At 54.8% G+C, this 25,365-nt stretch overlaps 1 protein-coding gene across 1 annotated transcript; it reads right to left on the bottom strand.

The window, feature by feature from the left end:
* Positions 1-490: 490 nt before the first annotated feature.
* On the bottom strand, positions 491-25,113 carry LOC144950115 (uncharacterized). The gene is made up of 21 exons (XM_078880176.1): positions 24,958-25,113; positions 22,842-23,008; positions 22,211-22,235; positions 22,000-22,113; positions 21,509-21,637; positions 19,492-19,700; positions 18,543-18,657; positions 17,892-18,142; positions 17,314-17,653; positions 14,652-14,876; positions 11,766-11,934; positions 9,136-9,414; positions 8,428-8,507; positions 6,441-6,550; positions 5,401-5,803; positions 5,220-5,314; positions 4,370-4,448; positions 2,689-2,897; positions 1,741-1,852; positions 1,090-1,340; positions 491-852 (listed from the first exon to the last, which is right to left on the bottom strand). The coding sequence occupies exons 1-21, from the start codon at positions 25,025-25,027 to the stop codon at positions 502-504; spliced, it is 3,783 nt and encodes a 1,260-aa protein (XP_078736302.1). The 5' UTR covers positions 25,028-25,113; the 3' UTR covers positions 491-501.
* Positions 25,114-25,365: the final 252 nt, after the last annotated feature.

The following is a 25,365-nucleotide window of genomic DNA, read 5'->3' on the forward strand; positions in this document are numbered from 1 at the left end:
TCAACAAGCCCCGCCCATCGCCCACCACCAAGCCCCGCCCATCGCCCAGTGGCACACGTGACAATGGAGGTGAGAATCTTGTTTGCAAGTAATTGATTAGTTGAACGATCGAAGAGCCCAGCATTAGTCACGGCCCACACTGGCTTTCGTTGGAACCCTTGACGACGCACGCGTGATCGTTGTGAGCGTATCGTGCGCCCACGGATGGCCACACAGCAAACTTAACCATTCACGCATTCCATTCACTCAGTCCTCCTACTGTCAACAAGACCCTCATTCCTCCAAGGAGTTGTGGGTTATCAAGTTCATCCCTTCAAGACACCCTTAAATCAACACAACGGTATACGGCAACTAAAACTCATACTCAACTTCGTGCACCTTGTGGATTATTTCTCAAACGTATCCCCACCATTTTCCACTCCCCAACTCTCCCATTGTGGCATCGTTTTTGTCCCCCCACCCCCACCCCCTACCTCCCCGATCATCTGCCGGCGCCTGTGTTCAGTTCTGGCGGCTGCGCCGGAGATTGCGCCCAGCGGTGGGGATTTCGTCCTTGTAGACGCTGTAGTTCTTCATCACCGTGTCGATCCAGGGCAAATAGCGTGAGACGCGGGCGTAGATCCCGAACTTTCCCTTGCGGTTGCAGCCCTCGCCCCAGCTGATGATGCCGGTGGAGAACCACGTGTTGGCGTAGGGCGTGACGTGGGGGCCACCGCTTTCACCCTGGCACGCGTCTGTCTTCGAGTCGCTGTAGCCGGCGCAAAACATGTTCTTGGTGATGGTGTAGCTGCTCGATTCCTTGCACCGTGCCATGTCCTGGTACGGCACAAAGGACGTCTGCAGCACTTCGGCCTGTGCACGGGGACAGGCGGGGATGCGCAACCAAATATAAATTGGAGAAAAAGAATTGCATTACAGAAGAATGAAAAAATAGTGGACAAACACAAGTCAATATTACATAAAATGCATTTCTTGATAGCTGAATCGGCCAAATATTCACATGCATTCAGGGCCATTTTGTATATAGACGAGGACATGTGTCAAATGGGTGGGTGGAAGGTGGAGGTGGGTGGGAAGAGGTCACGGTACCTTTAACCTGCGCTTGCCCAGGATACCCCAGCCGCTGATGCGAGCCAGCTCCTCCTTGAGCACGTTGTCCGCAAAGTCCGGCTCGGGCAGGCAGGCGGGCAGCACGTACTTGTTGAACTTGATGGGCTCGCTCATCCGCAGTAGCGCGATGTCGTTGTCGTTGGTAGCGATGCTAAAGCGGTTATGCATCGCCATCTGCTTGATGGATATCTTCTGCTCCGTGGGCTCGGACACCGTGCGGTTGTGCTCACCTAGGGACGGGGAGGGAGAGGGGTGGGGGGGGCATGTAAGCAGCCAATTGGACGATGTGGTGCTGCGGTTCCAGACCTCTTGCATGGCGGTCCCTGGTCAAGACCGATGCCAACATTGCAGCCCAACGTTGGCAACTCCCCAAGCCGTTGCCGTGCCCATGCAATCCTACGGCGCGGCCACGCCGCCGGATTTCATCACTCCACCTCCATGCGCGGACGTGCTCTCCGGACGCGCCCCATTCGTCCTCATCGACGGCTTCCACTCCTTCGTAATTATTGACCGTCGGCCATCACCCCCTTGTAGCGATCAGCCCTGGCCCACCGACATTCTTTAGAAGTCGCGAGTGAAGCCACTGAATCTGCCCTTGGTTTGGACGAGACGCGATGCAGGGCGACTCACCGACGACGATGTCGGGCTCGTATGGGATGCAGTGGGCGGCCGTCAGGACCCACTCCCGGTTGAGGATGGTTCCGCCACAAATGCCCTCACCCTTCTTGTCCAGAATCAGAACCTGGGAACAGAGGCGAGGGCAAGACGATGAGGGAGCCTCGACCCCATGGGCTGTACCAGAATGCTTGGCAAGGTCACGTGATGCAGGGCCCTTGTGTTCCCTAGTTTTTTAATGGAGCGTCTTGAATTTTATCCAGCAGATCGGTGGTGAGTAAAAATTTTAGTTGGGGGTTGATTCAATTCCATCATCCATCTAGGGTTGATAAAAGAGTACCACTTTATGGAGAAGTCGATCGTGATTGATCTATGGACAGATTAATATCTGCCATAGGAATGTGGAATTTCCAACACTGGCTCATGGCTGTAAACACCTGAAACTCAGCAAGTCACTTTGACTTGTATTTATTTACGTGTAAAGGAGTTCCAGACCGGGTGAGTCTTGCAAGCGGACTTTAGTCCGTCTTCAGTGCAGCGCATCGCGCTTCAGGGATTCACTCCGTTCAGGCACCACCCGAGCCTCTCCCCTCTGCTCCTCTCTCCCCGTCCCTTGCAGGACTCCCCCCAACTCTCCACCAATCCCTTTCGTTTGTCCTAACGGCATCCCAACTGACCCCTCATTTGCATCTTTCAAATGATTCTGATGACCAATCAGATTTTAATAGTTCTCCACCTTCCAATCAGATTGTGCGCCCGACGTCGGCTCCCCCTGCGACAGCTCCTCGCCAGTGAGAGTCGGGTGCTCTACTTGAGCCAACGAGCCCTGAGACCCGGGGAGCATTTTTTAAAATCAGGTCCGCCACTTAGCGCCCCTTCCATATGCATTGGAGCTGCAGAGTTTAACCCCACGGTGTACTATCTGCTGTTGCTGTAGTGTCTGCTCCTGCTGTTGTTGTGTACCTGCCAGGGACACTCCCCGAGGGGGCATTCTTCTCCCCCTGCGATGCGTAAGTCCGCCTCGGACCCCTCTGCAATGTAGCTGCTGTTGTCGGACACCGTGGAGTGAGGGGGCACGGGTTGGACCGGCGTTTCCACTGTGACGGATGAAGCCTCTCGCTTCGACCGAGGCTTCTGCACCTGCACCTGGATTCTGCCACACGGGAAGGGCACTGCCCCCCACACCCCACAAGCACCATGCCGGTGCCCCCCACAAATGAACGTGAGACACGTTCGTCGAGGTTTGACGTCTGGCCAACCCAAACCGATCTATCCAAGAGCAACCTCCAAGACCTCCCCAAGTCAAGATGTTGCGGCCATGCAACCCAAATTATGGACCATATAGTGAACTGCTGAAGTCTGCGCTCCTTAAACGGAGGAACAAAACTACCAAAACTCTCTCCTGAAGCCCTCTTGTCATGGAGAGCAGGCCTCGACATCAAGCTCCTGAAGACATTGCTGCTGACATCATAGCAAGTATCGACTAGAGTAAAATCGCTACGACCGTGGTTCCTGTTCCCGTGAACTTCACCAATTGATCTCTACAGCGATGTTGAGGACGCGCTCGATCAGACATCTCACCCACCACACTGTGCCACCACCACACTGTAGATCACAATAACACACTCGCCCACTCACGCACTCACACATCCACGACACTGCAGGTCACAACAATCATCTTACTCCATACCACTGCTCTCCACATTGGAATTCCCTCCGACCATCAGCGTCTCTTCCCAAAGCTCCTATAATAATACTGTAATAACCTCGCTCCATTCGATTCAATAAACCCGTTACACTGTTAATTATTTGCAGGACCCACCATTGTGACCTCTACTTAAAATCCAATCTCACGTGACTTGCTGCAAGAACAAATCTACATTGGGCCCTGTTCAGTCATAAAGTCCTTATTGGAAAATATGTACTATACTTAGCTAATTCATTAACCTTATTGTCAAACTCAAGAAACCTAAGACGTCCATCTAATTGCCTTTTACCATTCCCAAGAGCAGTAATTAGAATTGGTGACACCAATACATTGGAACAACAACAACAACTTTGTTTCCTCCCTGAACATCGTAAATCTTCCTTCAAAACATAAAATCAAGCAGAATATTAGTGCTGGATACGACCACATTTGCTGGTGTGATTTGTAACTTTGATTCTTAACCGTATATCGATGGTTACATTTTAATGTGTAACTTTATTGAGGAACTCTGTGTTCTCTTGGTGTGGTCTGGGACTATTGGTGTCGTTTTGCTGCGGATTCTTCCTGCAGTCTAAATAATGATTCTGACAACTTTGGCAGTGCTGTTTGTTGCTGACCGCTTGATGTTTTGGGCCCTATGGCCTATTGTGCTCATCAACTGTGACAAAAACAAACCCTGACCTTACAATCTAAACTAAATCTATATATTTTATAAAGTCGACAATCTAAACACGTTACCTTGTCAGTTCATAACTTGACGTTAAATGCTGGTGCACGCACGACTCAATCCTATTTGTTTGGCCGAGTCGGGTGGTAGAGGGTCTAACGACGCAAACGTGGCCGGCTCATTGAGTGGCCCAAACCCGAACATCGACTGTGAGCCACCCCTCCCGCTTTTCCCGCGTGTGGCAGCGGGCGGCTGGCGGCGTTCGTTACCCACGGGCTGGCAGGACTTGCCGTCGTCGAGCAGTTTGTAGTCCTTGGCGCAGGAACAGGAGAACTGCTCATCCGAGCCCTAGCAGAAGTGCTCGCAGCCGCCGTTACGGAAGATGCAGCCCAGCTTGGCTGGACAAGGGGGGGGGGGGCGTTATTTCGCTCGTTCCCTTCACCCTCACTTTCGTTTTAATTCGCATCTCTGATGGTTTCGTGGGAATCGCTCTTCAACTTTTACCGGTGAGCGAGCCGGAGCGACAATCGGTCGGCGCGTCGTCGATTATATTTATGGGTCGCTCGCTTCCCGAGTTTATTCTGCGTCGTGTCACCCGCGGCAAAACACGACGCCACGGAAGTTGATATCGCAGAACCGCTTGCGAGATGCGGTGATGTGTGGCGCGTACAGATTTCGCAGGTGTTCCCATCATAGCAGCTGAGGCAGTCGCAGGTGTATTGGTTGATCCCGTCCTTGCAGACGCCATTATTTTGCATGGGTTGGAGCTGCACTGGTCTCCGTCTGGGGCACGCGAAACACGGCACCACCATCACGTGCACTGTCACCGGCGGCGTTTGCGTTCACGTCCCGGCGCTTTGCGCGACCTGTGTCGTGCGGTTCGTCACTCACCGAAGTATTTGTTCCAGAATTCATTCTGGAAAAAAGCACAGAGCGAAGGGCATCATTTGGTGTGGGGTGGGGAGCGTGAGGAGGCGCGCGGCGTGGTCGAGCCGGGTCAGGGTGCGGATTGTGGGGCCTGCTGCCCATGGCACCTGTGTGTGTGTGAGCTTGACGGTCACGCATCCAAGCACTTTCCAGGCTCGGACCCTGATGACCTCCCCACCGAGGGACGATCACCGCGAGCATCCTGAGAGGTCTGGGCACGCGAGTGTGAGCACAGTCCGGGCTCGCGCCGTTCTCACAGCGAGGACTCTGCTGTGCTTCACAGACGGCTGCAGAGTCCGCGGTGGGTCCACAACATGGGGCCATGCCGCTCTCTGGTTTAACCCAATGGAGTCATTTTCGAGTAATATTTTACGTTTGGCCCGCGACTCCGGCCTTGGGAAAAACGTCGCGGGATCGATTTCATCCGCTGCGACGAATCCCCGCGGCACCGACAAGGGCGGTTCGCTGGGGTCGAACCACCGCGAATCCCCGCGGCACACAAAACAACGACCCGCGGGCAGCGCGAGGCCCGGGGGCCGCAGCTCGGAGGCCACCGCCGCCCCTGGGGTGTCTCGGGTGGTGGCGACGGCGCGAGTTGGGCCGCGAGCGGATGGCAGCCGTCTCACCGTGGTGTCAATGTTCTCGAACACCTCGCGTGCCTCCTCGAAGCTGCAGCGCTCCTCCATGCACTCGCGCTCCAGGTTCCCCTTGCGCAGCTCCTCCAAGCCGTTGTTGGCGCGCCGCGCCCGCGCCAGGACGATCGCCACCTGGCGCCGCTGTAGGAACACGTTGGCTGTGTGTACGTGCGTGCGTGCGTGTGTGTATAGGTGCATGTGTGTGCATACGTGCGTGTGTGTGTACGAGGAGCGGTAGTGTAGCGGTTAGCGCGCTGCGCTACGAATCCGGCGAACCGAGTTCGATTCCCACTCACGGCTAACACCAGTGACGATTGTCTGAACCTGTCCTGGGCCTCCCCTAGGTCGACTCGGCCTTAAGTGAGTACCTGGTGTGGTGTGTAAACATCAGCACTGGGGAGACAAAGGCGACCGGGGGTTTTGCTGGCCACCCACCCCCTTGTGTGCCATGTTGGGCTTCATAGCTGCCAACATCCGTGAGTTGATCTGACAATCAGGAGCACAAAATCCGAGTGTGTATTTGAGGATGTAAGCGCAGCCCTGAAAGTGCCTATTCACACCACTGCTGCCCAGCGGCCTCCACCGGAGGGAGGTCTACTCGACTGTCCAGATGTATCCCAAGATCTAGGCGTCCCCACACTTTACCCCACCACACGTGACGTGCCGATCGACTGCGGGTACCAAATTTGTGCCGCTGGGTGGACAGAGGCGGTGGGGGAGGGATTTGAGAAACTCGCCCCCATTGTTTCAATTGCCGCGCCGGGAGATGGAAGCGAACCCGGTCCCCCTTGGGGTTGAGTCCAGCACGCTGCTGACCGTCGTCCTCACGCACATAACCGTGTGTGCGGCGACGCACGCGAGAGGGCATGCGGGCCCAGCCGTGTTGTCCTGTGCGGTGCACACCAAACACAATGTGTCTTCACTTTTCTCAAGGTCAACTAATATTTACCAAACCCAAACACGGGCTACGGCTTGATCCGCGTGCAGGTCAGCCATAGAGAGTGAGACAGAGAGAACGAGGGAGCGAGAGAGAGCGAGGGAGCGAGAGAGCCCCCCCACCAGTGGCACCACGGCTGGGACACGGGACGCGCTATCAGGACAAACACGCACCACGTGAGTGTGTGTGTCCACGACACTGTTTGCTCTCCTCGCTCTCTGTTTGACTTGGGACTTAGTCTCAACACCAAAAACATTCGATACCTAGTTCACATAAAACGTTTCTGACAAACAGCAACGATGCAAACGTTGAAAAATCCATTTTGGTTGCCATCATCAGCATCATCAATCGTCGAATTTATTTCCGGCTCAACTGAGCATCGAGGTGGTGACCCTCTCCTGCGCACAGCCCCGAGCCAGCGGTGGAAGTTCCACATTCACATAGCGGGGATGAGCCTCTGTCTACATGGTAACCGCTGTTGACTTTCCCACGAAGTAGTCTACACTTTATCGACCCCGAAGGGATGATGGGTCCAATCAACTCCCTAAACAGGATTTAACTCGCAACATGCAGATTTTTGACTAAACCCACAAACATGTATAACAAGCATTCAGCCTTTGTACAATCTGCTAAAACAATCAGCAGTTCCTGAAGAACTGCATTGTGGCCCGCTTGTATTAGATCGCCACGAGAATAAATCTGAGAAAATGCGATCAACCAACAGCTGATGTGCTCACCACTGTGCCATCGCCTCACCCAAACCCTCATGGGGACAATGTGGATCGTGCAGAGTTTGAATACCACTGCGTCTCCAGACGTTGAACAAACACTTGGCGTCGTGCACATCGCATAGACACTGAAACATCTAGAGGAGAGAGAGAGCCATCGGATTCTATTTGCATTGAGAGACAGAAAGATTAATGTATGGGAATATATGCAGGCTAATGGCATCATCTACACTGTTAGATCATACCATTAATAATAATAATGGTCAAAGATAATAATAATAATGTGTCAAGGATAATGATGTTGTGGATTAACGTGCGCCAAGGAGAGAAATTGTAAACACTTGTGGGTTATGGACAGCGGGGTCATATCAGGACAAGCAGGTGTTGCTGGGGGACAACGGCCGGAGAGAGACGGCTCGTTAGGTAATTATGGGATGCAGGGCAGTGATTGGCTGGTTGTTGTTGTCAGAGACAAGGTGGCACCAGTAAGTCTGGGGATGGGAGCAGGTGGTGGCGGGGTTCCGCGGGCGCGGGGCGTCGGGGGGACGCCGGTTAATTAATTGGAAATTAATGAGGACGGGGATAAATACGGGAGCGTGAGAGTGAGACGGGGTTGTTGTACTGGGAGCTGGACGGAGACGGTTGGAGCAGAAGAAGAAGAATAGGTTAGCAGTAGAGACGGAGACGAAGAAGATCTGAGAGATAGAATAGGGTAGCAGTGGAGCAGGAGAAGAAGGGATGAGAAAAGATAGGGTAGCAGTGGAACGGGAACAGAGAGAGCGACAGTTGGAGTAAGACAGAGAAGCCGAGGGAAAGCGAGACGGTCGAAGCCGAGACGGGCGAAGCAGAGAGGAGAGTCGGGGGAGAGAGAGACGGAGAGAGAGAGGGAGGGAACGGAGCGATCGAGGCCAGCGGAGTGCGGCGAGCGAGCAGAGAACGCGCTGGAGTCTTGGTTGTATTGTGCTGAGTTTGATGAAAACAAAGTGACGACAGAAAAAGAAGAAGTTGTCCGCGTAAAGTTCGGCACTAAATTTGGTGTCAGGAGTGACTGCCGAACCGCGCCGACATGTCGAAGAAATCGGCTAAATGAGGAAACGTACCGGCGGACTCGTCGAACGACAGCAGCGATGCAGACGTGGTGACCCCGTCGGGGCAAGAGGTTGCCGCTCCCCCGGCGGACCTGGACAATCGGGTGCCTCCGCGGCAGGAGGGTGAACCAAGTGACGCAGAGACTCCGAGCCCGGCTAAAGAATGGAGGGTCGTCATGGCCCAGTGGGATGCCAAGCTGGCGACGCTCGCGGAGGCGTTTAACCGCTTCACAGTGACAGAACGAGCATCGCCGACGGTGTCGGGCCAGTCCCTGCCCGCTCATCCACCACCGGTGGTGGCCAAAGACGCGGCCGCGACTCCCGCCACGCCATGAACGGAGCCGGACGCCGTTGAGGCGCCGGGGTCGCCACCCCCGGGTTCACTGCACCGGCTACATGTGGAGCGCTTCGAGGCAAAAGTTGGCGACTGGACGGCATTTTCACGGCGCTTCCGAGCGAGCGGCGTATCAGTCGCTCGACTGGGTGGAGAGCGACGCGCTACGGACCCTGTCGACGGCCCAGGATGACGACACGCTGGCGGCATTCTACGGCATCCCTGCTAATGACCGCTCATCGCTGACGGGGGCATTCGCGGCAATGCAGGACATATACGAGCCACGGTCAGTCGCCAAGAGGAAATTTCAGTTAAGGAAGCGGGTGGACATGGAGTCTCCCCTCGCTTACCGCAGCGCGCTGTTGGCCCTCGGCCAGGTGGCTTACCCGGCGATGGACCAAGCTGCTCTTGACTCTCTGGCCCAGGAGAAGCTGCTGCTGATGGCAAAGGAGTTGCGGGTCGTCCTTTCGCTTCCCAGCAACAGCGACGACGACATGTCGTCTTTGCAGATAGCCAGGAACATCCAAACCAATCTGGATCTCCGCGACGAACCGACGGCGGCGGTGGCGCAGCCTCTGGTGGTGTGCGCCGGTGCGGCTGGGAGCCCGGAGGAGCTGGAGGAGCCGGGGTCGCTTGCAGGAGCGGCCGGATTGCCGCTCGCGAGCCTGCCCCGTCGCACCAAGATGTACGGAGGTGGCGTGCAGCGGACGTGCTATGAGTGCTGGCGGAGAGGACATCTCGCCCGTGACTGCTGGCGATGCAAGGGCGCTTTATCAAGGGCGCCGGGCGACTACAACCGCGGATTTCTCCCGTTTCGTGGTCCACAGGCAGGTCGCGACACATTTAATACACGGCCGTTTCTTCTGCATCACTCATCCGCGCCACCTCACCCTGTAACCACTCATTCGTACGGGTCGCACGGCAATGTTGTATGGGGCGCGTTGGTACATCGCGTTTTGGGTGCCGCGCCGGGTTCATCGGATGTGATGGTGCTTGTTCAAGGGGTGGAGGTCTTTATCGATACAGGGGCTTCGGCGACCCTCATCTCTTCGCAAACTTTTCGCTCGTTGCCAACCTCGCCCCAGGCCTTGGAACCGGTTGATGGGCCATGTATAGCGGCAAATGGGGGTAGCCTGGGAATTTTGGGTCGCATGCTCGCAACAATTCAGATGGGAGAGGTGAATTGTCAGGAAAATTTCTTAAATTTTTGGGAACTTCGTCTAAATTTGCAACAGCAAACGCCGTGGTGCAGGCTGTGGTTAGTCGCACGGTGCGCATTCCGCCTACAACGCAGATGCTCGTGCTGCTGTGCTTGAAAAAGGGCCTGCCTTTGGAAAACCCGCTGGAGGGTATATTGCTAACACCTTCGAACGCTGTGTCACAGACACCCTTCTTAGTTGGGGATTTCACGATGATGCCGGCAAATTGCGACCCGTTCATACAGATTGTCAATACTGGGCACGAGCCCATTCTCATTCAAGAGGGTCTACGTTAGCGCATGCGATGGCGGCGCAGAACTCGGACGGGGGATGCACTGCCGCGGTGTGACGAAGAACTGGGCTGGTTACGGGATTTGTACGAGCAAAACCACGATTTGGCACCCGAGCAGCGGTCGCGTCTCCGCAAACTACTTTTGGAATTCAGGGATGTTTTCAGTTCGGGGAAGTATGATGTTGGTCGTACGTCCTCGTTGCATCATCACGTAGAGACTAGAGATGCACATCCGATTCGCCTAAATTCCCATCGTATGAGTCCGTTGGAGAAAGATTGTATTCAGCAAACTGTGGGTGAGATGTTAGAACAAGATATCGTTTCTCCTTCCTCCAGCCTGTGTGGGGCTCCCATCGTACTGGTTAAAAAACATGATGGGTCCCTGAGATTTTGCGTCGATTATCGCAAACTCAATAAGATTTCGGTAGCAGATGCGTACCCACTTCCGCGCATTTATGACTCATTGGACGCCCTGTCCGGCGCGAAATTTTTCTCGACCCTCGACCTCTTGTCGGGCTTTTGGCAATTGCCCCTGGACGAAGAGTCTAAGCTGAAAAAGGCCTTCCGAACACCACAGGGATTGTTCCATTTCAACGTGCTCCCGATAGGGCTACACTCCGCGCCAGCCACCTTCCAATGGCTAATGGAACTCGTATTGTCTGGATTGCAGTGAGAGTCGTGTTTGATATATCTTGACGATGTCATTGTTTTCAGTAAAGATTTTGAAGGGCATTTGCAGCGATTGCGTGCTGTGTTTGGCCGGGTGCGGGACGCCAATTTGAAATTTAATCCCCAAAAGTGCCAATTGCTAAGGACGTCTGTCAAATATTTGGGTCACGTTGTTAGCGCATCAGGAGTCGCACTGATCCGGACAAAACAAGCTGTGTACGCACGTGGCCAGTGCCCTAAACGGTGTCGGAGGTGCGTAGCTTCGTGGGTTTTGCGTCGTACTACCGCCGATTTGTCATATTTTGCCACAATTGCAAGGCCACTGCATACATTGACCGCCAAGGGTAAGAAGTTCCTCTGGGGTGACGAGGAAAAGCGTTCGTTTGAGACGCTTCAGGATGCTTTAGCAGATGCACCGCCGCTCGTATATCCGGATTTCACCAAGATGTTTATTCTCGACACAGACGTCAGTGACACTGGCATAGGCGCCATCTTGTCACAAAATATTGACGGGGTTGAAAGGGTTGTGGTGTACAGCAGCCGCGTGTTGTCCCCGGCAGAGCAAGAATATTGTGTGATGCGCAGGGAGCTGTTGGCCATTGTACACTTCGTTCATCTGTACCGACCGTACTTGTATGGCAGGGATTTCTTGGTCCACACTGACCACGCGGCGCTGCAATACTCTTTGCGGGTTGACCAGCCCTCGGGCCAGATGGCCCGTTGGCTCGAAATCCTACAGGGATACTCCTTTACGGTCCAACACAGGAAGGGGACGCGTCATTTCAACACGGACGCTTAATTGCGATTGTCTCAGCCGTCAGGCTCGTGCAGGTGTACTGAGGGTTTGCTGCGTTGCGGTCTGCCGCTGCAGGGCGTTCCGACTATGGCCGCCGCAGCCGATTCGGACCCAGCTAATGGGGTCCCCGCCGAGGGGTCCGGCTTACTGGGGTTGTCGCTGGCTCGTTGGACGCGCCTACAGGTGGACGATTCCTTTTTGTCCAGAATGAAGCTTTGGGCCTCCCGCTCTAGAGGGTCGGAGGATCGCCCCTTCCTTCGGCTTATCGACGATCTCCTCGTGTGGTGGGACGTCATACTGCAAAAATTCTGTATTGTTGTTCCGTTGTGTTTGAGGGGCAAGCTCATTCGTGACACGCACGAGAAGCTGATGCATTTGGGGGAGAAGAAAACCGCGTTGACCTTGTGCAATTATTTTTATTGGCCGGGTATGCAAAACGACGTTCATCTATTTGTTAAGTCCTGCCACGAGTGCGCGCGGCGGAAGGCGCTTGCGCAACCATATCGGGTACCGTTACAATCGATACGAGTCTCCCGTGTTAACGAAATTGTTGCCCTGGATATTTTGGGCCCGTTCCCCATCACCCCGTGGGGTCACAAATATTTGCTGGTAGGACTCGAGTACCTCACTCGGTGGCCTATGCCATTGCCACTGGCGGACCAATCGGTGGGGTCGATTGCCGAGGCTTTCCTGCAGGGATACGTCCTCGATAAAGGCGCCCCAGAGCACCTGCTCACCGATCAGGGCAATTTTATTCCTCCCGTCTACTTAAAGAAGTGTGTGACTCACTGGGTATGAAAAAGATTCAGACGTCCCTGTACCACCCGCAAACTGACGGGATGGTCGAGCGCCTGCACAGGATGCTAGCGTCTATGTTGTGCCAACAGGTCAATTCAGCGCAGACTGATTGGGACCTATACGTTCCGGCGGCCTTAGCCGCTTACAGGTTGGCTTTGCACGCCTCAACGGGGTATTCGCCATTCGATTTAATGTACGGTCGGGAACCAGAGGCCCCAGCCCTGGTCAGGTTGGGCGTGCAAGTGAGGGGGAAGTCATCGGCGGTACCTGCCCCCATGCAGGTGGTATTAGACCGTCTGAAGGAGGCTAGAGAGGCCTCGTTGGGTAACACCGTGAGACGGCAGGCTGCCAATGCTCCCCTGCACGGCACACAGTCTCAGCGAGAGCCCTGGTGTGTGGGGGATAGGGCTTGGCGGTACTGTCCTATGGTGCCAGTGGGCACATCTCCAAAGTTCCATCGACCCTGGCAGGGTGCCGTTGAAATTGTGGAAACTCGTCGGGACCAGAGTGTATGAATTCGCTGCGGCAGGCGCCTATGGCATGTTCACCCGTCGCGTCTTAAGAAATTTGTGTCTCCATATGATGCGTCATCTCCCATCCCGGAACGGCCTGTATTGGATGTGTCTGACGAACCTGTGGTACGGCGGCATGGGAACGCACCTCAGCAGTCTGCCCTCCGTGTGCCTGCAGGACCGCCGCTATTGGCTCAGGAGAGGCTTTCTGGCAGGCTCTCTGGCCGTGTGCCAGTTGGCCAGCTGATGACCGTTGTCACGAGGGTGGGCACGCATCAAGGGTGGAACGCAGCCCCGTGTCAACGAGGGAGCGGGGTGATGGACCAGCTGCTGGAACCCGCTCTCGAGGAAGGATTTTCCATTGAATTCGACTGAAGCGCTACTATACTGAATCCGTTGTTGGTGGGACTATAATTGTGTTGTTGGTTGTTGCAGGTTGTTCACCCGTCCATTGGTCGCACGTTAGGTTGCTTGTGCTTAGCCGGGACGGCTAATTCTTTATCACGGGGCGGGGGGGGGGGGTGATTTAGTGGATTAACGTGCGCCAAGGGGGGATATTGTAAACACTTGTGGGTTATGGACAGCGGGGTCGTATCAGGACAAGCAGGAGTTGCTGGGGGACAACGGCCGGAGAGAGACGGGTCGTTAGGTGATTATAGGATGCAGGGCAGTGATTGGCCGGTTGTTGTCAGAGACAAGGTGGCGCCAGTAAGTCTGGGGATGGGAGCAGGTGGTGGTGGGGGCCGCCGGCGCGGGGCGTCGGGGGGGACGCCGGTTAATTAAGTGGAAATTAATGAGGATGGGGATAAATACGGGAGCGTGAGGGTGAGACGGGGTTGTTGTGCTGGGAGCTGGACGGAGATGGTCGGAGCAGAAGAAGAAGAATAGGTTAGCAGTAGAGACGGAGACGAAGAAGATATGAGAGATAGAATAGGGTAGCAGTGGAGCAGGAGAAGAAGAAGTGATGAGAGAAAAGATAGGCTAGCAGTGGAACGGGAACAGAGAGAGACAGTTGGAGTGAGACGGAGAAGCCGAGAGAGAGAGAGACAGTCGGAGAGAGACGGAGACGAGAGAGAGAGAGACAGTTGGAGAGAGACGGAGACGAGAGAGAGAGAGAGGGACAGTTGGAGTGAGACGGAGAAGCCGAGGGAAAGTGAGACGGTCGAAGCCGAGACAGGCGAAGCAGAGAGGAGAGTCGGGGGAGAGAGAGACGGAGAGAGAGAGGGAGGGAACGGAGTGAGCGAGGCCAGCGGAGTGCGGCGAGCGAGCAAAGAACGCGCTGGAGTCTTGGTTGTGGACTGTGCTGAGTTTTATGAAAATAAAGTGACAACGGAAAAAGAAGAAGTTGTCCGCGTAAAGTTCAGCACTACAATAATAATAATGGTCAAGGATAATAATAATAATGGTAAAGGATGGTCATAACGGAGGGGCGGCCAGGGAGCGGAACGCGTCTGAGAGGACGTCCACCGAGGAGACGGAGCGATGAGATGAGCTTCTCGCGTGCACGAGCTGGATGGATCGATGCATAGCGGGACCGTGAGAGGTGGCGGCTCGGGGAGGCCTTCGTCCAGCAGCGGATTGATCCTGGCTGCTGGCGAAGGTGATTGCGGGTCACGCGACGCGCACGCTCACTCACCGTGGCACGTGCTGGAGAGGAGCAGCACCGACCACAGGAGGCGGACGTTTCGGCCGCAGGAGGAAGCCATCGGTGTCCCAGCACTCCTCGCGTCTCCACACTTCTGCTCTCCTCCTCCTCCTCCTAGCTGATCCAGACTCGGGTGGCCTCCTCCCTCTCTCCCCTTCCCTCTCCCTGACCCGGGGGCCTCGCGATGCCAAATGCGGCTCGCCCCCTTTTCATCCGCTGCCTCGACGCTCGGCAGATAACGCGAGGACAGGGGGAGGGGGGCAGATTGCGGGGGAGAGGGCCCAGGGATGAGCAGTCTCACTCGGGACTCTGGTATCATTTTTACCCTGCACAAGCGAGACGCGCCGAGCTAGGCTGGCGCGGCTCTTGAGGCGCTGGGCTGTTTTTTCACTGCAGTTCCGAGCCGTGCTGCTGATGTCACACGCGGTGAACGAGTGGAGACGCGTGTAGATGACGCAGTGACGCTCTGTACTTACGGCGTACTGATTGACGTCAGGCAATGAACGGGTTATTAGCCCCACCCCTGGCCCTGCTGGGCCCCGAACCACATTCAGATGCCTTGGTGAGGCCGGTGTACCATGGTCTGGCTTGGCATGTCAAACATCCAGTGGAAAACTACCCGTACCAGGAATGTCCCGTGCGAGCGCAGCTCGGATGTACCAGTAGAAAATTGTGCGAACATAATCCCCAGGACCCATACGGTGTGGGGAGGCCCTGATCCAGCATTAGAGTGGCTAAAGGGCTGCCTGTGTGCGCATGCATTAATTTACTACGCTTTCTATTGCTTGTGATTTTTGTCCAGTACAGAATTTAATATTAAAATGTTTTAGAGGTCCGTTAACTTACTCTAAACGTGTAACAACAGCTGCCGTTCGCCACTAAGTGGCGGTGACGTCACAATGGAGCCTGTGCCATGCGAGGTGCACTTTAGTGCCTTTAAAGTGTCGAAGGCTCGCTGGCAGCAGGTCATGGGACAGACCCAGGTGCCGTGGACTGACTAACTGAGATGACTGGCAGATGTATAAAGTCTGCTCCACACTGCCAAATAGCAGCGTTTTTTAGCTGCCCGGCGGTCTGTTCGTTGTTTTGTGCGTTGCTCCTCTGCCCTTCGTTGTTGCTCCACAGAGGCCGATCTTGACATCGCTGGTACCAGTCATCTACAAGTCCAATCAGCTCCACATAATTCTGTCACCTATCAGTCAATCTCTTCTCTCGGCCGTGCTGCACCTGTTATCCCCTTCTCTCTGGGTAAGCAGAAGCTGCTTTGGTATGCGGTGGCTGGGTATGCGGGCTCCATGTCCCAACCAACGCAGCCTTGCTTGCCGAAGGAGCTCACTGATGGGAATGTGTCCAGATATTTAAAGGATCTGTGAGCTCCTCACACTCCAGTCTGGTTAAACCCAGGAATGATCTAGGCAGGCCAGCCTGAATGGTTCAAACCGGCGCAAATGTTCCTTTAGAGGACTCCACGTTTCGCAAGGATAGAAACGGAAGCGTATAACTGGCCGAGAAGACCCAGAGCTTCGTATGGAGTGATAGACCAGGTAACTTGCACACTGCGTTATGCAGCTGATGACAAGACAATGCCGCTTGGTTGATTTGGAGTGAGACCTCGGCTGCCAAACCGGAGTCAGTCATAAGCAAACTGCCGAAGTACTAAAAAGTATCCACTCTCTCCACAACTGCCCCGTCACTCATGGGGAGAGGATTGATGGGAGATAGTGAGGACCCATCTCTTAGTCGCACGCTGTCGGTTCAGCAGTAGCATCTCCAACTCCTTCACAAAGTGGACAGCAATTGCCAGATCATCCACATACATAATGGTCGACATAGGCTAACCACTGCACTGGCTGTGAGTGTAGGGCAGTACAGCAAGAGGCTCATACGAAACATCAAGACTGGTGACCTTTGACAAATGTTGGCGCTCGGAGAACCCAACGGTTTCTTGGTCTCACGGCAAAGTTGCTGAGTTGGCAATGATGTCAATGGCAGGGTTATGGTCCCCGTGGGACAGGTCCCACTCCGGTTCCTCTCGGATGGGGGGGGGGGAAATCCCCTTTCGAGGCACGCCCAGCGTGAGGCGGCCAATTTACGCCGATGACATCAACAAGCCCCGCTCATTGCCCACCACCAAGCCCCGCCCATCGCCCAGTGGCACACGTGACAATGGAGGTGAGAATCTTGTTTGCAAGTAATTGATTAGTTGAACTATCGAAGAGCCCAGCATTAGTCACGGCCCACACTGGCTTTCGTTGGAACCCTTGACGACGCACGCGTGATCGTTGTGAGCGTATCGTGCGCCCACGGATGGCCCCACAGCAAACTTAACCATTCACGCATTCCATTCACTCAGTCCTCCTACTGTCAACAAGACCCTCATGCATCCAAGGAGTCGTGGGTTATCAAGTTTATCCCTTCAAGACACTTGTTTAAATCAACACAACGGTATACTAATCTTGATTTGAAGCTTTCGTGACCAAAGAGTATACAACGGTATTCGGCAACTCAACTTCATGCACCGTGTGGATTATTTCTCAAACGTATCCCCACCATTTTCCACTCCCCAACTCTCCCATTGTGGCATCGTTTTTGTCCCCCCACCCCCACCCCCGACCTCCCTGATCATCTGCCGGCGCCTGTGCTCAGTTCTGGCGGCTGCGCCGGAGATTGCGCCCAGCGGTGGGGATTTCGTCCTTGTAGACGCTGTAGTTCTTCATCACCGTGTCGATCCAGGGCAAATAGCGTGAGACGCGGGCGTAGATCCCGAACTTTCCCTTGCGGTTGCAGCCCTCGCCCCAGCTGATGATGCCGGTGGAGAACCACGTGTTGGCGTAGGGCGTGACGTGGGGGCCACCGCTGTCGCCCTGGCACGCGTCCGTCTTCGAGTCGCTGTAGCCGGCGCAAAACATGTTCTTGGTGATGGTGTAGCTGCTCGATTCCTTGCACCGTGCCATGTCCTGGTACGGCACAAAGGACGTCTGCAGCACTTTGGCCTGTGCACGGGGACGGGCGGGGATGCGCAACCAAATATAAATCGGCGAAAAAAGAATCGCATTACAGAAGAATGAAAAAATAGTGGACAAACACAAGTTAATATTAAATACAATTCATTTCTTGATAGCTGAATCGGCCAAATATTAACATGCATTCAGGGCCATTATGTATATAGACGAGGACATGTGTCAAATGGGTGGGTGGAAGGTGGAGGTGGGTGGGAAGAGGTCACGGTACCTTTAACCCGCGCTCGCGCAGGTAACCCCAGCCGCTGATGCGAGCCAGCTCCTCCTTGAGCACGTTGTCCGCAAAGTCCGGCTCGGGCAGGCAGGCGGGCAGCACGTACTTGTTGAACTTGATGGGCTCGCTCATCTGCAGCAGCGCAATGTCGTTGTCGTAGGTGGCGTTGCTAAAGCGGTTGTGCATCACCATCTGCTTGATGGATATCTGCTGCTCCGTGGGCTCGGACACCGTGCGGTTGTGCTCACCTAGGGACGGGGAGGGAGAGGGGTGGGGGGGGCATGTAAGCAGCGAATTGGACGATGTGGTGCTGCGGTTCCAGACCTCTTGCATGGCGGTCCCTGGTCAAGACCGCTGCCAACATTGCAGCCCAACGTCGGCAACTCCCCAAGCCGTTGCCGTGCCCAAGCAATCCTATGGCGCAGCCACGCCGCCGGATTTCATCACTCCACCTCCATGCGCGGATGACCCCGCTGGACGCGCCCCATTTGTCATCGTCGACGGCTTCAGCTCCTTCGTAATTATTGACCGTCGGCCATCACCCCCTTGTAGCGATCAGCCCTGGCCCACCGACATTCTTTAGAAGTTGCGAGTGAAGCCACTGAATCTGCCCTTGGTTTGGACGAGACGCGATGCAGGGCGACTCACCGACGATGACGATGTCGGGCTCGGACGGGATGCAGTGGGCGGCCGTCAGGACCCACTCCCGGTTGAGGATGGTTCCGCCACAAAAGCCCTCACCCTTCTTGTCCAGAATCAGAACCTGGGAAAAGAGGCGAGGGCGAGACGATGAGGGAGCCTCGTCCCCATGGGCTGTGCCAGAACGCTTGGCAAGGTCACGTGATGCAGGGCCCTTGTGTTCCCTAGTTTTCCAATGGAGCGTCTTGAATTTTATCCAGCAGATCGGTGGTGAGTAAAAATTTTAGTTGGGGGTTGATTCAACTCCATCATCCCTCTAGGGTTGATAAAAAGAGTACCACTTTGTGGAGAAGTCGATCGTGATTGATCTATGGACAGATTAATATCTGCCATAGGAATGTGGAATTTCCAACACTGGCTCATGGCTGTAAACACCTGAAACTCAGCAAGTCACTTTGAATTTACGTGTAAAGGAGTTCCAGACTGGGTGAGTCTTGCAAGCGGACTTTAGTCCGTCTTCAGTGCAGCGCATCGCGCTTCAGGGATTCACTCCGTTCAGGCACCACCCGAGCCTCTCCCCTCTGCTCCTCTCTCCCCGTCCCTTGCAGGACTCCCCCCAACTCTCCACCAATCCCTTTCGTTTGTCCGAACGGCATCCCAACTGACCCCTCATTTGCATCTTTAAAATTATTCTGATGACCAATCAGATTTTAATGGTTCTCCACCTTCCAATCAAATTGTGCGCCCGACGTCGGCTCCCCCTGCGACAGCTCCTCGCCAGTGAGAGTCGGGTGCTCTACTTGAGCCAACGAGCCCTGAGACCCGGGGAGCATTTTTGAAAATCAGGTCAGCCACTTAGCGCCCCTTCCATATGCATTGGAGCTGCAGAGTTTAACCCCACGGTGTACTATCTGCTGTTGCTGATGCTGCAGTGTCTGCTGCTGATGTTGTTGTGTACCTGCCAGGGACACTCCCCGAGGGGGCATTCTTCTCCCCCCGCGATGCGTAAGTCCCCCTCAGACCCCTCTGCAATGTAGCTGCTGTTGTCGGACACCGTGGAGTGAGGGGGCACGGGTTGGACCGGCGTTGCCACAGTGACGGATGAAGCCTCTCGCTTCGACCGAGGCTTCTTCACCTGCACCTGGATTCTGCCACACGGGAAGGGCACTGCCCCCCACACCCCACAAGCACCATGCCGGTGCCCCCCACAAATGAATGTGAGACACGTTCGTCGAGGTTTGACGTCTGGCCAACCCAAACCGATCTATCCAAGAGCAACCTCCAAGACCTCCCCAAGTCAAGATGTTGCGGCCATGCAACCCAAATTACGGACCATATAGTGAACCGCTGAAGTCTGCACTCCTTAACCTGAGGAGCAAAACTACCCAAACATCATAGCAAGGATCGACTCGAGGAGTAAAATCGCTACGACCGTGGTTCCTGTTCCCGTGAACTTCACTCGTTGATCCCTACAGCGATGTTGAGGACGCACTCGATCAGACATCTCACCCACCACACTGTGCCACCACAACACTGTAGATCACAATAAAACACTCGCCCACTCACGCACTCACACATCCACTCACGACACTGCAGGTCACAGCAATCGTCTTTCATCTTACTCCATACCACCGCTCTCCACATTGGAATTCCCTCCGACCATCAGCGTCTCTTCCCAAAGCTCCTATAATAATACTGTAATAACCTCGCTCCATTCGATTCGATAAACCCGTTACACTGTTAATTATTTGCAGGACCCACCATTGTGACTTCTACTTAAAATCCAATCTCACATGACTTGATTCAAGAACAAATCTACATCGGGCCCTGTTCAGTCATAAAGTCCTAATTCGAAAATATGTACTATACTTAGCTAATTCATTAACCTCATTGTCAAACTCAAGAAACCTAAGACGTCCATCTAATTGCCTTTTACCTTTCCCAAGAGCAGTTATTAGATTTGGTGACACCAATACATTGGAATAACAACAACAACTTGGTTTCCTCCCTGAACATCGTAAATCTTCCTTCAAAACATAAAATCAAGCAGAAGATTAGTGCTGGATACGACCACATTTGCTGGTGTGATTTGTAACTTTGATTCTTAACCGTATATCGATGGTTACATTTTAATGTGTAATTTTATTGAGGGACTCTGTGTTGTCTTGGTGTGGTCTGGGACTATTGGTGTCGTTTTGTTGCGGATTCCTCCTGCAGTCTAATTTTCAGGCTTGCTTGCTGTGCCATCGTACTCGCAGCACCACGTTTTCTTTTGGACCACTCATTGATATGCTAATTTTTTCTAACCCCCCTGCCTCTCTCTGCCTCCGCCCCCCCTCTGTCTATTTAAGGCCACCCCACAGAGACGATCACCCCTCTCTGTCACCTGTGTTGCTCTCGCTATGTATGTATCTTGTGATATCTATCTGCTAATATGTCTGTCTATAGTTTTCTGGTTAGATATTATGTCGCTATTTCATTATACCTGATGATGATTGCTTGTGTTGCAATCGAAACGTCGTATTCTATTATTTAATTTAATTTATTATTTTATCTTTAGACGTGACTTAACCGAAAGAACCAAATAATAATTCCTGCAGTCACGAAAGTTCTAAAATTAAGAGTCTAAATATTGATTCTGACAACTTTGGCAGTGCTGTTTGTTGCTGACCGCTTGATGTTTTGGGCCCTATGGCCTATTGTGCTCATCAACTGTGACAAAAACAAACCCTGACCTTACAATCGAAACTAAAAAGTCGACAAGCTAAACACGTATCCTTGTCAGTTCATAACTTGACGTTAAATGTTGGTGCACGCACGACTCAATCCCATTTGTTTGGCCGAGTCGGGTGGTAGAGGGTTTCAAGACGCAAACGTGGCCGGCTCATTGAGTGGTCCAAACCCGAACATCGACTGTGAGCCACCCCTCCCATTTTTCCCGCGCGTGGCAGCGGGCGGCTGGCGGCGTTCGTTACCCACGGGCTGGCAGGACTTGCCGTCGTCGAGCAGTTTGTAGTCCTTGGCGCAGGAGCAGGAGAACTTCTCGTCCGAGCCCTGGCAGAAGTGCTCACAGCCGCCGTTACGGAAGCTGCAGCCCAGCTTGGCTGCACAGGGGGGGGGGGAGGGGGGGCGTCATTTCGCTCGTTCGCTTCACCCTCACTTTCGTCTTAATTCGCATCTCTGATGGTTTCGTGGAAATCGCTCTTCAACTTTTACCGGTGAGCGAGCCGGAGCGACAATCGGTCGGCACGTCGTCGAACGCCGGCACGCGCGATGGTTGAGTGCGATCGGATGCGTCGGGTAGCTACGGTCATTCACAACGTGGCCTGACCCGAACATCGATTATATTATTGGGTCGCTCGCTTCCCGAGTTTATTCTGCGTCGTGTCGCCCGCGGCAAAACACGACACCGCGGAAGTTGATATCGCAGAACCGCTTGCGAGGTGCGGTGATGTGCGGTGCATACAGATTTCGCAGGTGTTCCCATCGTAGCCGCTGAGGCAGTAGCAGGTGTACTGGTTGATCCCGTCCTTGCAGACGCCATTATTCTTGCACGGGTTGGAGCTGCACTGGTCTCCGTCTGGGGCACGCGAGACACGGCACCACCATCACGCGCACCGTCACCAGCGGCGTTTGCGTTCACGTCCCCGAACTGTGCCATGCGGTTCGTCACTCACCCGAGTATTTGTTCCAGAAGTCATTCTGGAAAAAAGCACAGAGCGAAGGGCATCATTTGGTGTGGGGGGTGGGGGGGGCGTGAGGAAGCGGGTCAGGGTGCGGATTGTGGGGCCTGCTGCCCATGGCACCTGTGTGTGTGTGAGCTTGACGGTCACGCATCCAAGCACTTTCCAGGCTCGGACCCTGATGACCTCCCCACCGAGGGACGATCACCGCGAGCATCCTGAGAGGTCTGGGCACGCGAGTGTGAGCACAGTCCGGGCTCGCGCCGTTCTCACAGCGAGGACTCTGTTGTGCTTCACAGACGGCTGCAGAGTCCGTGGTGGGTCCACAACATGGGGCCATGCCGCTCTCTGGTTTAACCCAACGGAGTAATTTTCGAGTAATATTTTACGTTTGGCCCGCGACTCCGGCCTTGGGAATAACGTCGCGGGATCGATTTCATCCGCTGCGACGAATCCCCGCGGCACCGACCAGGGCGGTTCGCTGGGGTCGAACCGCCGCGAATCCCCGCGGCACACAAAACGACGACCCGTGGGCAGCGCGTGGCCCGGGGGCCGCATCTCGGAGGCCACCGCCGCCCCTGGGGCATCTCGGGTGGTGGCGACGGCGCGAGTTGGGCCGCCTCACCGTGGCGTCAATGTTCTCGAACACCTCGCGCGCCTCCTCGAAGCTGCAGCGCTCCTCCATGCACTCGCGCTCTAGGTTCCCCTTGCGCAGCTCCTCCCAGCCGCTGTTGGCGCGCCGCGCCCGCGCCAGGACGATCGCCGCCTGGCGCCGCTGTAGGAACACGTTGGCTGTGTGTGCATGCGTGCGTGTGTGTGTGTATACGTGCGTGTGTGTGTACATACGTGCGTGTGTGTGTGGGGGAGCGGTAGTGTAGCGGTTAGCGCGCTGCGCTACGAATCCGACGACCCGAGTTCGATTCCCGCTCACGGTTAACACCGGTGACGATTATCTGAACCCGTCCTAGGCCTCCCCTAGGTCGACTCGGCCTTAAGTTAGTGCCTGGTGCGGGTTGTAAACATCAGCACTGGGCTTCATAGCTGCCAACATCCGTGAGTTGATATGACAATCGAGAGCACAAAATCCGAGTGTTTTTGAGGATGTAAGCGCAGCCCTGAAAGTGCCTACTCACACAACTGCTGGCCAGCGGCCTCCACTCGACCACACTGTCCAGATGTATCCCAAGATCTGGGCGTCCCCACACTTCACCCCACCACACGCGACCTGCCGATCGACTGCGGGTACCAAATTTGTGCCGCTGGGTGGACAGAGGCGGTGGCGGAGGGATTTGAGAAACTCTCCCCCATTGTTTCAACTGCCGCGCCGGGAGATGGAAGCGAACCGGTTCCCCTCGGGGTTGATTCCAGCACGCTGCCGACCGTCGTCCTCACGCACAGAACCGTGTGTGAGGCGACGCACGCGAGAGGGCACGCGGGCCCAGCCGTGTTGTCCTGTGCGGTGTCTTCACTTTTCTCAAGGCCAACAAATATTTACCAAACCCAAACACGGGCTACGGCTATATCTGATCCGCACGCAGGTCAGCGAGGGAGCGAGAGAGAGTGAGAGAGAGCGAGAGAGAGTCCCCCCCAGTGGCACCACCGCTGGGACACTGGACGCGCTATCAGGACAAACACGCACCACGTGAGTGTGTGTGTCCACGACACTGTTTGCTCTCCTCGCTCTCTGTTTGACTTGGGACTTAGTCTCAACACCAAAAACATTCGATACCTAGTTCACATAAAACGTTTCTGACCAAGAGCTACGATGCAAACGTTGAAAATCCATTTTTGGTGCCATCATCATTAATCGTCGAATTTATTTCCGGCTCAACTGAGCATCGAGGTGGTGACCCTCTCCTGCGCACAGCCCCGAGCCAGCGGTGGAAGTTCCACATTCACATAGCGGGGATGAGCCTCTGTCTACATGGTAGCCGTTGTTGACTTTCCCACGTAGTGGTCTACACTTTATTGACCCCGAAGGGATGATGGGTCCAATCAACGCCCTACACAGGATTTGAACTCGCAACATGCAGATTTTTGACTCAACCCACAAACATGTATAACAAGCATTCAGCCTTTGTACAATCTGCTAAAACAATCAGCAATTCCTGAAGAACTACATTGTGGTCCGCTTGTATAGATCGCACGAGAATAAATCTGAGAAAATGCGATCAACCAACAGCTGATGTGCTCACCACTGCGCCATCGCCTCAACCAAACCCTCATGCGGACAATGTGGATCGTGCAGAGTTTGAATACCACTGCGTCTCCAGACGTTGCACAAACACACGGCGTCGTGCACATCGCATAGACACCGAAACATCCAGAGGAGAGAGAGAGCCATCGGATGCTATTTGCATTGAGAGACAGAAAGATGAACGTATGGGAATATACGCAGGCTAATGGCATCATCTAAACTGTTCAGAGAAGCCAGTGAAGCTTGGACAGGGCGCGTCGCGGCTCGAAGGGACAATGGGGGGTGGTCAGAGATCGTAATAATAATAATGATTGTCTAGGATGATCATAACGAAGTGGCGGCCAGGGAGCGGAACGCGTCTGAGAGGTCGTCCGCCGAGGAGACGGAGCGATGAGATGAGCTTCTCGCGTGCACGAGCTGGATGGATCGATGCATAGCGGGACCGTGAGAGGTGGCGGCTCGGGGAGGCCTTCGTCCAGCAGCGGATTGATCCTGGCTGCTGGCGAAGGTGATTGCGGGTCACGCGACGCGCACGCTCACTCACCGTGACACGTGCTGGAGAGGAGCAGCACCGACCACAGGAGGCGGACGTTTCGGCCGCAGGAGGAAGCCATCGGTGTCCCAGCACTCCTCGCGTCTCCACACTTCTGCTCTCCTCCTCCTCCTCCTAGCTGATCCAGACTCGGGTGGCCTCCTCCCTCTCTCCCCTTCCCTCTCCCTGACCCGGGGGCCTCGCGATGCCAAATGCGGCTCGCCCCCTTTTCATCCGCTGCCTCGACGCTCGGCAGATAACGCGAGGACAGGGGGAGGGGGGCAGATTGCGGGTGAGAGGGCCCATGGATGAGCAGTCTCACTCGGGGCTCTGGTATCATTTTTACCCTGCACAAGCGAGACGCGCCGAGCTAGGCTGGCGCGGCTCTTGAGGCGCTGGGCTGTTTTTTCACTGCAGAAA

The sequence above is a fragment of the Lampetra fluviatilis genome, chromosome 56 (genome assembly GCF_964198595.1).
Source record: "Lampetra fluviatilis chromosome 56, kcLamFluv1.1, whole genome shotgun sequence".
In the NCBI taxonomy this organism is placed as follows: Eukaryota; Metazoa; Chordata; class Hyperoartia; order Petromyzontiformes; family Petromyzontidae; genus Lampetra; species Lampetra fluviatilis.